The 11,703-nt window shown below is 40.8% G+C and overlaps 1 protein-coding gene across 1 annotated transcript in view; it reads left to right on the top strand.

The window, feature by feature from the left end:
• Nucleotides 1-5,141: 5,141 nt before the first annotated feature.
• The window catches only part of CLDN18 (claudin 18), a 28,179-nt gene continuing 21,617 nt past the window's right edge, over nucleotides 5,142-11,703 (top strand). Inside the window, exon 1 of the mRNA XM_043474321.1 lies at nucleotides 5,142-5,423. Within this exon, the coding sequence (XP_043330256.1) occupies nucleotides 5,204-5,423 (220 nt within the window). The 5' untranslated portion in view covers nucleotides 5,142-5,203. The remainder of the gene's footprint in view (nucleotides 5,424-11,703) is intronic.

Below are 11,703 nucleotides of genomic sequence, written 5' to 3'. Positions count from 1 at the left end.
AATTTTCTAAGAATTTGTCCATTTCTTTTAAGTTGTCCATTTCATTGGCATATGGTTGCTGATAGTAGTCTCTTATGATCCTTTGTATTTCTGTGTTGTCTGTTGTGATTTCTCCATTTTCATTTCTAATTCTGTTGATTTGATTCTTCTCCCCTTTTTTCTTGATGAGTCTGGCTAATGGTTTGTCTATTTTATTTATCTTCCAAAGACCAGCTTTTAGCTTTGTTGATTTTTGCTATGATCTCCTTTGTTTCTTTTTCATTTATTTCTGCTCTAATTTTTATGATTTCTTTCCTTCTACTAACCCTGGGGTTCTTCATTTCTTCCTTTTCTAGTTGCTTTAGGTGTAGAGTTAGGTTATTTGTTTGACTTTTCTCTTGTTTCTTGAGGTAGGCTTGTATTGCTATGAACCTTCCCCTTAGCACCGCTTTTACTGTGTCCCATAGGTTTTGGGTTGTTGTGTTTTCTTATCTAGCCTGAAATGATGCATCCTGTTCAAATTATTTTCCAGATATATGAGATATATTTTTTATTAAAAATCTATATACAATTAGTCACTCCAACTGGGACTCAAAAACATAGCCAGGTCTAGAAAACTGATGAATTCTGGGCAGTATATTGATCAGCCTTGCTTATTGGTTTTAGAATTGACTCTTGAAACTCAAATGGGGTGACGTACTTGAGTTGCTTATTCTGCCTCCTGCCCCCCGCCACAGTCAAGGGAGTATTATCTTGTTACTCCCACAAGCCAAACCAAATGGAAATGAGTCACTGCGTGGCTGAGTCCTGTCCTTTGAACATCCACATGAGGCTGAAACTCAGGCTTCAGTGGTCATTCTGAGTCATAACTAACTCAGGGGCATAAGCTTATGACAAGGAAATGCTAAGTTTCTCCTACAGAATCTGTGGTAGACCTTTCATGTGGAAAGAGCAGGTTGGCTCTCTCACTTTGGAAAATTTGAATTTGTTTTTTCAGAGCTCACATTCAGTGACAAAGATCTCTGGATGTTGTTGTAGTCAGCCTGCTATTTTTCAAAGCATTCCTCTAGTGTGGATAAGAAATGTTCCTCATTTCTCTGGGGAACAGAGGCTCAATTTTGGTAAAATGGTGTAAGCAAAATCCCACAATGTTAAAGTTAGGACATGAGCTTCTTCATACGTTAGCATATATACTGAGATTGCTTTGCTTGCAATTCCTAGATTTGGTGGGGAAAAAAATCCCAGAAGTTTTTTGTTTTTATTTATTTTTTGTTTGAGCTGGTCTTCATTGCTTTGTACAGGCTTTCTCTAGTTACAGAGAGCAGGGACTACTCTTGGTTGCAGTGCACTGGTTTCTCATTGCAGTGGCTTCTCTCGTTGCAGAGCATGGGCTCTAGGCACACGGGCTTCAGTATTTGTGGCACAGGGGCTTAGTTGCTCTGAGGCATGTGGGATCTTCTCTGACCAGGGATCGAACCCATGTACCCTGCATTGGCAGGCGGATTCTTATCCACTGCACTACCAGGGACGTCTCCTACAAATTTTTTAAAAATCCTTGACCACTGACCCCATGGACAGAAATTTGGATATAAGAAGTGTTCTCTTGGTCATAGGGCTTAAGATGTGTATCTGGCAGCCAGAGGGTCAGAGCTAAAAGGAACCAGCCTCGCAGTCACTGATGGACATTTTGAGTCAGAATTCTCTCTGCCCAATTCAAGCCTCACAATCACTCCATTACCAAGAGTTTGAGTGTGTTCTGACTTCTTTCCCCCTCCCTGACTGAGCACATCACTAGGATATGGTCCCTGCTCCTTCTGCTTGTCATGCAAATGAGATCTCCCCTAGGGTCTCCCCTGTCCCTGAAGACCTGCATGAGATTGTTTGGGCTCTTATTCTACACCTTGAGAAAGTCTACTGCTCACTCCAGAATTTTTCAGAATTCCCAGGAATTTTACATTTTCATGGGCGTCTCTCATTCCAGCTCCCTGCCCCTATTGAAGTCTTGTTCTCTGCTCCACCCTTCCAAAGCTGTTCTTTCTCCAGTCAGATATCAACCCAAAGATGGAGCTCAGCCCTTTTATTAAAAATAGATTTTATGTTTTAGAGCAGTTCTAGGCTCACAGCAAGATTGAGAGAGTTCCCATGTAAGCCCTGCCCCACACATGCACAGCCTCCCCAACTGCCAACATTCGGCACTAGAATGGTATATCTTATTATAATCAATGAATCTACACTGACACATCGTTCTCACCCAAAGTCTGTAGTTTACATAGAGTACACTCTTGATGTTGTACATTCTTCACTCTCTGAGCTACCAAGGAAGCACCAAAGTGTCTTCCAAAAATGGCTGTACTACTCTGCATTATCACCAGCAGTAAATGAGAGTACTGTTGCTCCACACCCACATCCTCACTAGAATTTGGTGTTAGGGTTTTGAATTTTAGACAATCTAGCAAGTAGATAGTAGGATCTCACTGTTTTTGATGCTTAAATTTGAGATTGATTTTATTGCCTCGTACATGATCATTATTAGAAATGTTGCAAGATGTGTCATCTCATCACAGTATGTGTAGTTCTACTCATATATTTTTCCTTGTTGTTGTTTTAATTTGTAATTCCCTAATGACATAAGATGTTGAGCATCTTTTCAAATGCTTAATTTCCATTGGTATAATTTCTTTGATGAAGAGCTCTTTGATCTTTTGCTCATTTTTATATCAGGTTTTTCATTTCCTTAATGCCAACTGTCAAAGAGTTCTCTATATATTTGGGATGAGTCTTTGACCCAAAAGTTTTTTGGATAAAATGTAGTTTGGAAGGTATTTTTCTTTGGCAAATACTTTCTCTCCATTTGTGGTCTATCTTCTCATTGTCTTGAGGTTGATAGCTATTTTTATTCTCAACTTTTAAAGATATAATTCTGTTACCTCTGGTTTCTACTGGTGCAGTTGATACAATGGCTGTAATTCTTTTCTTTCAGGTTTTTTAAATGTTTTCCTCTTTTTCTTTGGTGTTTTTTGCAATATACAATACATTCAGATATTGCAGAAAATTCTTAGCCAATAACCTATCTAATAATGTCCTTCTTTCATTCTCTTGATTCTCTTCCTTCAGTACTCCAATTGTATGTTGGAACTTCTCATTCTATCCTCTATGCCTCTTACTGCCATTTCATGCTTTCCATCTCTTTATTTGTGTCTGTATTTTGTGTACTTTTCTCAGGTCTATCTTTTTGTTTATGGATGCTGACTTTAGCTGTATTTAATCTCCTACTTACCCATCATTAGCTTTCTATTTCTGCAATGTTCCAAATCTTTTACTTTATTTTTTTCCTGGTACACAACATATTGATTCAATGTTTCTATACATTACAAACCCTTTACTTTAATAATGGGGGACCTGAGGCAAAGAGGTGTTAGCCAACAATGTATAATATAGTCCTGTGAGTTGGAGAAAGAGTTGAGAATTGAATCCAAGTTCAAAGTATGTGGAAATGATTGTTGGACCAAAAAAAATTTAAACTTCTCTAGAGATACTTTGTGTGGATGACTAGGGTCTAGTTTCTCATCAATGTGAAGAAACACAATGTGAAAGTGACTAGTCAATCACTAAAGCTTTTAATTATGTTGCCATCAGTCTGCCGTACTACTATTTGCTGTTTTCTGAGTTTAGGGTTCCACATTTAAGCTACAATCAACCCAGGGAGATAATCATTATTATTATGTGATTTTACAGATGAACACAATGAGGCTAGGAGAAGTGAAGTGATGTAGCTGTTGCCTCTAACAGCTAGTCAGCAGTGCCATGAGGATGAACCCAGGCTATTGGCTCCAGAGCCCAGTGCCTTCCTGAAACTTTCCTCTGCCATCTTCCCTCCCCTGTGGTCTTTGGGCTGAAGGCAGGGTCAGTGCCACAAAAGCTACAAATAGCTTGACCCCATTCACTACCCAGTTCTATCAAATAACTATATTTGATTCTTTGCAGATTCATACTTGCCCATTCACCTGCTTCCTAAAATGGATTTTAATCAGTGTTCAAGGTGCTTCCTCAGTCATCACTGGACATGTATGTAAGCATAGGGCAGAAAATGTGGGTGGTAGGATGTGTATGCTCCTAGGTGAGGTGGAACAAGACAATGTTTTGCCTTTCTGTTTCAGCTCCTCCCATAAACAAATGCCCTTCTTGCAATATTTTTAGTGCCATTTTATTCATATCTTTGTGCTTTTTATTGGTGATTTCTTTATTTAAAATGGATCTTTGTGCTTTTTGTTGGTGATTTCTTTATTTAAAATGGCCCAAGCATAGTACTGAAGTGCTGGCTAGGGCTCCCAAGCACAAGAAGACTGGGATGTGCTTTACAGAGAAAAGGATATATTAGATGAACTTTGTTTAGGCACGAGTTCTAGTGCTATTGGTCATGAGTTCAATGTTAATGAATCAACAATGTACATTAAATAAGGTGTCTTTAAGCAGAAACCCCCATAAAACAAAGTTATGTATTGACCGATTGATAAAATATGACCTGAGGCTCACAGGAACTGAACTCTGTATTCCTTCAGGGGGCAATGATTCCGTATTCGCTAATTCAGTGTTCCTGGTAACTGTATAGACTGCAATAACAGTGGTTAAGAAGAATCAGCTGTATTTCATGCTGCCCCATAACCTGCCTTACCTAGGTTTTTAAGTAAAGCAGCAGCAGTACCTTGGGAGAGCCACACGGATAAAGCCCTTTCATCTCCAATCACTGTTTTATTTGATGTAGAGCTGATTTACAATGTTGTTAATTATGCTGTGCAGAAAAGTGATTCAGATATAAATCCATTCCTTTGGCATCTCCAAGTATTGTGTGGCTTAGCCACCGGGAGCCCTCCTCAGCCAACCTGCTGGGTCCTAAAGGCAGTGCCCTCTGCTCCTGCTTTATCCTCCACAGAGGGGAGCCTGGCTAATCAGGAAAGAAACTCCCTCAAAAGGTAAACAGTGAGTAGAGTGTACATATGGTGGAAAACAAATGGCTCTTGGTACCATGTTGTGGAAATTATCTCACTTGGGAAGATAAAGGCGCGGGGCGGGCCCAGGTGGCACTGTTGAGTCCCCACCTCCTTACATGGTCCACGGTGACGTGTGCGCCAGCCTCTCTAAGAAAGCTCCATCCTGACACTCAGCACTCTCATAACTTGACTGTCCCCCTGTCGAGTGGTACTCCGTGTCAGCTCTGCACCCCACCATGTCCGTGACCGCCTGCCAGGGCTTGGGGTTTGTGGTTTCACTGCTCGGGATTGCAGGCGTCATCACCGCCACCTGCATGGACCAGTGGAGCACCCAGGATCTGTACAACAACCCAGTGACAGCTGTGTTCAACTACCAAGGGCTGTGGCGCTCCTGCGTCCGAGAGAGCTCTGGCTTCACCGAGTGCCGGGGGTACTTCACCCTGCTGGGGCTGCCAGGTAAGGACTGGTACCTGACAAGATGTGGGGGCAGACAGAGCTGAACAGGATACAGCCACCTCTGCCTGGGTCACCGCCAAGGGACCACTGGGGAGGGAGGAGCAACAATCCCCACCACGGAGGTGGAAACAGGAAGTGCAGCAAACAGGGACAGGGAGCTTCTTGGAGCTGGTAGGGCTCCTGTATCCCTAACTAGGTGGTACCCAACCGGCACATTTTTTAAATAACTCCACTGCACACAAGTCTCAATCACCCACAGGCTCAGGACTCAGAAGGCCCAGGTCATAGCCACTTCCTTCCTTTAGTCCCAGATCCTGTCTCCCTGAGTTGGGGATGGTGAATCTCCTGAATGGAGTTCCATCTCCAGCCCTCTGTGCCTGGTCCCAGGTTCCAGGGCACCTATGCACAGAGCAGCAACAGAAAGTGGACAGAGGAAAAGAACTGGGTGCTATGTTTCTCTGGGGGACACCAGATGGGCCCGCCCCTTGTCTGCGTCTCCTGACCTCCAAAATGTATTGATCACATGGAACCAGCTTCTGGGTTCTCTCTGCACAAAGCAACCTTGTAGAAAGTGCGCTCAGCCATGCAGGACAAAGGAATGACAGCTGTGAAGTGCAGGCTGGCCTATTAGCAGAATAAGGATTTGTTTGCTTCACAGATGGGTCATGTTAACAAAGAAAACTTCAAACCTCAAGAGCAGAGATTGTCAAAAGTGTCTTTCACTCAGGTATCAGAGTAAGACAAAAAATACACTTATTTTTATTTCTTAGTTCTTTTTTCCTTTCATAAATATTCATCAAAGTCTGGAGAGAGACAATGATGTAAGGTGGGCACAGTAAGGAGGATCAGAAATAGATACTAGGATTTCACTCCAGGAATTTCCCACTGGGTTGCAGAGCCAAGACTTAGGCCTGCACAGAAGTTACAAGGTGAAGACTCTGTCTCACAGTGATTCGGTCTTTCATATATTCCACACTTGGGGATGGAGAGCTCAGAACAGCCTCAGGATTCTGTGGGCCTGGCATTCCCAAAATGTGAAAGTGCACACCAGGGTGGTATGATAAGGAGACAAGTAAGGAAAATAGAGGGCTAGTGCTGCAGGAGATGAGAGAAAGATGACTTGCTCAGGAAGAGACCCAGTGGGAAGGAAATCCTACAGGTGACCCTTGAAAGGTAGTTATGAATTAGAGGTGCAGCATCACAGTAGGAAAAACAACATGGGCAAAGGCATGAAGGTACTTCCACCTGAGGCTTACTCAGGAGAAAATGAAGGAATGACCTTGGTAGGAAGAGAGGATTTATATGGAGACGATGGTGGAGAGCACTGAATGCCAGGCTAGGAGAGGAATGGCCTATATACAAATAAGAACATAAGCCAGATCCCTGGGTGACCAGTGACTGATTCAGTGGGATCTCCCTCCTCCAGGGACTGGAGAAAGGTGAGCCACTCCCATGTCTCTATGTCCTGCTGACCCCTCCTGAGCTCCAGGTCTAACCATCTGCCCTTGGAATTCACCCTCAACTCAAATGCAAAATGCCCCTGCTCTCTCAGAGACCTCGGTTCATGGGCCTGGGTCCACACAGAGCTAGAGGCCCTGAAGGAGAGAGTCAGACTGAGGCAGAGCACCCAAGTGACACCTGAGGGGTCCTACAGCTTCATAAATCGCAAACAACAATGGCAGACCAGGCACTAGCACTTGAGCCAACAATTGCCTTGAAGTACTTTGTGTAATCTCTACAAGCCACCCCGTCCATGAACTTGATGCTATCATTACCACACTTTTAGAAACAAGGAAACTGAACTGGGGTAACTTGCCCAAGGTCACATGCAGATAGAGCTAGGGCTCAGACTATGTCCTACCTGAACCCAAGTCCCAGCTCACAGCCCTCACAGGGAGCCCCATGGCTCTCAGACACAAAGCAGAAATCCCCAGTGCAAAAGCACCTTCCTAGCCTCACCTCTTAGCTAAGACTTAGGCTGCAGTCTTGGGGGCGTCCTAGAGTAACAACAGCTGTCAACAACCACCCCCCCACCGCCCCATGTTTATTTTGCAAGTAAAGACATGGAGACTCAGAGAGTCAAAGTGACTTGCCCACATTAACAGAGCTTAACTGGGGCCGTACTGAAACTGTTTTAGGGCCTTCTCTTAGAACCTTTGTGTGTGTACATATGTGAAGATTCTACCACTAGATAGTTCAGAGAAGTATTCTTCAAAAAGAATTTTGTAGAAATCTGTTTTAAAAGAAAAAAATTCTTGCAGCCCTTCAATATTGATTTCAATTATACTCATTTTACATCACTTTAACATGGACATGTATAACAACAGATTTAAATTCCTAATGCACATAAATTTTATACAAGGAACCAAAACTACATTTGCAATTGTAATGTAAATACCACTAAATAAACCCAAATGTCAACATTCATTTGGTGTTAGGGATATTATTGGTTTTCACTTGGAGTTTAATAGGACAAAGATACAGTTCAATTTTGTATTTTACCTCTCTCAAAGCTTTGACTTTAGTATTATTAATGCAGATTCTCTATTCACATGAGTTTGTTTTACAAAGTGGTATTAATAAATTCATGGTACTCCTATCTCTCACCCTTAGCCACCACTTCATCAGGGAATTGTCCTCTCTTATCCGCAGTGATGAGGCATCTGTGATGTGATGCTTTTTGCAATGGTTTTGTTCATTTGAGGTGAGGTTGGGATGCGGTGCTTCTGAAATGTGGCTCTAAGACTATTGACCTGATTATTTCTGGGATCTGGGGAGGAAAAGTTCTCCGCTGTGTATTTGCAACTGTGGGGACTCAGTCATGTCTGACTCTGTGTCCCCACGGATTGTAGCAAGTCAGGCTCCTCTGTCCGTGGAATTTCCCAGGCAAGAATACTGGAGTGGGTTGCCATTCCCTTCTCCAGGGGATTTTCCCGACCCGGGGATCGAACCCAGGTGTCCTGCTTTGAAGGCAGATTTTTTACCATCCGAGCCACCAGGGAGTGGGTTGCTATTTCATACTCCAGGGGATCTTCCCGACCCAGGGGGTCAAACCCAAATCTCCTATGTCTCCTGCATTGGCAGGAGATTCTTTACCACTGTGCCACCCACCACTAATTGTTGCAATCAGGTTTGTGCAAAATAGGACGTGCAGTACTTGTTGGTGAAGTTCCTGCAGAATTGACCACTGGGGCACAGGTGTCTGAGTCATAGCACCAGTGCCACAAGGTGGGGGAAATTCCCCTGACTCCATTTCTATTTGAGCTAGAATGAACCCTTTGTTCATGGATCAGTTAAGGCTTTCACTTCACTGACTCGTGGTATAAACATGATCATACATACCAACATAAACCTAGACCATAAGTGGCCAGCCTGAGGGTCTGGAACATACTTGCTTTAACTTTTTTCCATTGTCATTGAAATGAAAGCACAGAATTTTTTAATTTCCATGGAGAAGCTACACACTCCCAAGAATGCAAACACAGATACTTAGGCTCAGAGGGAAGAAGTCAAGCACAACTGAACCCTCCAGAGAAACGTGAGGTTCTGGACTGACAGTCAACCTTCCTAGACAAAGTCATCTCACTAAAACCAAAACTGGCAGCCACCCTCTCCTGGACTGACCGAGTTTAGACAAGGTCCCCTCTGGGCAGGGATAGGAAGGAAGAGTAAAGCCTTTGGTCTTCCCATATACACAGAAGTAATAAGGAAATAACTGTAACACACACAAAAAAATAAAAGTAAAAAATTTTAAAACTCAGTAACACAGAAATCATGACACTAGAAAGAACATTTATGTATTCAACAAGCATTTGTTGAGTACCTACTATGTCCCAAGCTGTCTGCACACGGGGAAAGGCTCACAAATCTAAAAGAGAGACAGAGGATAAACACACCATTGCATTGCAAAGTTTCTCAACCTAGGCAGTATTGATACTTTAAGCCATATAATTCCTTTTGTAGGGTGCTATTCTCCACATTACAGAATATTTAGCAGGATCCCTGGCCTCCACCCACTAGATGGGAGTAGCAGCACCTTTCCCTCCCTAGTTGAGACAGCAAAAATGTCTTCAGACTTGTCACATATCCCCTGGAGGCAAAAGAGGCCCCAGTTAAGAACCACTGTTATAAAGCATAGTCAGTGCCTCATATGGTACAGGATGTAGACATGAGGGAAGGGAAGACTTCCCAAAGGAAACGACAGCTGAGCTGAGTTACTTAGTTATGACATGTATGAGTTACCCAGAAAGACAAAGAGGTAAAAAGTTTTTCAGAAAGAGGGAAATATTATTGGAAAAGACACAGTGGCATGAGAGAGTGTAGTGTATTAAGAGAATTAAAATAACTTAAATTTCTTTGTGAGGCAACACACTACAGTGTTATGTGTTAAACACTTGGAATAATATCTTTAAATGTTAGGCAAGAATAAAATGAAAAAGGAAGTTTACTAAGGAAAATTTAAACATCAATTAAAAAGGAATATATACTACAGGATCCTAGATAGGGATATTATAAAAATGTGAATTTCTTTCTAATTAATGTATAATAAATACTATATTTAACTAATTGTATTATAATAATAATAAAACACATTGAGACCTTGCTGTGCCCTAGGCATTGGTTTGAGAAATTAGCATATGTTAATTTATATTTTAAATCTAATTTGGTGATTATATAAATTTACATAAATTACCTTATACTTACTTTAATTTTCACAACTCTATGAGGTAAGTGGTGATATTATCTCCATTTTATAGATGAGGAAACTGAAGCACAAAAGGGCTATAGAATTTTCCCATTGACATTGTGATAATAAGTGGCAGTTGAGAATTCCAACCCAGGCAGATGTTTTGCAGAGCCTAAGCCTGTAAGAATAATATTACAAGAATTCTAATCAAAATGCTAGTGACAGTTTTCCCTTGGGAGCATGGCAAAGTAGTTATCTATAAGAAGAAGCAGATGAAATTAATTTTTAAATGTTTTTTTAAGGATAATATTAATAGAAAAGTAGAGAGTTAACTCTGCCAGATATTTAACCAAATTCTAAAGCTGTGATAATTAAAAGTGTACTTTGTCCCAAAGATAGACACAGGTCAATGGAGCAAAGTTTAAAATTAGGAAGACATATATGTGAATTTAATATAGGTAGAGGAGGTTTTACAAAGCATGAGGAAAGGGAAAGTTATTTAATAAATGCTGTAAAAATTATTGATTAGCTTTTTTGAGGGAAAAAAATGAATCATAAACTACAAACCAAAATAGTTTCCAGATTAATTAAATATAAAGATACACAAAACACTTTTAAATTTTCTAAAATTCTAAAATAATTCTAGTATCATTTCTAAGTGGAAAATAAATTCCTAAGCATAGAAAAGAGCACTCATTTTACTACATCATTTAACAGATTTTTATTAAGCACCTATTATGTGCCAGGTACTGTGAACATATAAATGGAAAACACAGTATTTTTCTAAAACCACAAAAAAAATTAACAAGCAAATATTCAATGTGAAAAGATCTTTTTAGTAATCATAACACTATATTAAGATCCTTAACAAATAATTCATGTAAGTTGATAGAAAAAATGCCGAATTCCAGTAAATGTATGAGGAAGAAGTACAAACTGATAATTCATGAAAAAGAAAAACAAACACTCCACAAATATGTGTTTAAAAAATAGTTTCAAGCTCATTAATAATCAAAGTAATGCAAATTTAAACGTGCAATCATGTATAACAACAAATTCACAAAGCAGGTAAGGGTTTCAGTGAGACAAGATCTTTCAAATGCTGTTAATGCTTCAAATGCTGTTTACTAGGAATAAAATTCATAGAAAAAAAGTCTGCCTCTACATAAAAAAGATTTTTTTTTAAACAGATTTTTTTAAAGCCTCATACCCTTTGACATCTTAATGCCTCTCTTAGGAATCTGCCCTAAAAGGGTAATCAGAAATGCTGGCAAAAGAGTCATGTGAAAAACGTTCATCATTAACATTGTTTTTCATACAAACAAAAAACTGGGGGAGGGGTAAAGTTTAATTATCTAAGAATAGATGCTGTTTTGGTGAATAGTTGCACTTCTGTATGAAAGTGAAAGGGTTAGCCGCTCAGTGGTGTCCGACTCTTCTGACTCTTTGTGATCCCATGGACTGTAGCCCATCAGGCTACTCAGTCAATGTAATTCTCCAGGCAAGAATATTGGAAGTGAGTAGCCATTCACTTCTCCAGGTGATCTTCCCGACCCAGGGATCAAACCAGGATTTCCTGCATTGAAGGCAGAT

The sequence above is a fragment of the Cervus canadensis genome, chromosome 7, assembly GCF_019320065.1.
Source record: "Cervus canadensis isolate Bull #8, Minnesota chromosome 7, ASM1932006v1, whole genome shotgun sequence".
Classification (NCBI taxonomy): Eukaryota; Metazoa; Chordata; class Mammalia; order Artiodactyla; family Cervidae; genus Cervus; species Cervus canadensis.
The sequence above is the reverse complement of the archived record's forward strand: the minus strand, read 5'-3'. Positions and strand labels throughout refer to the sequence as shown.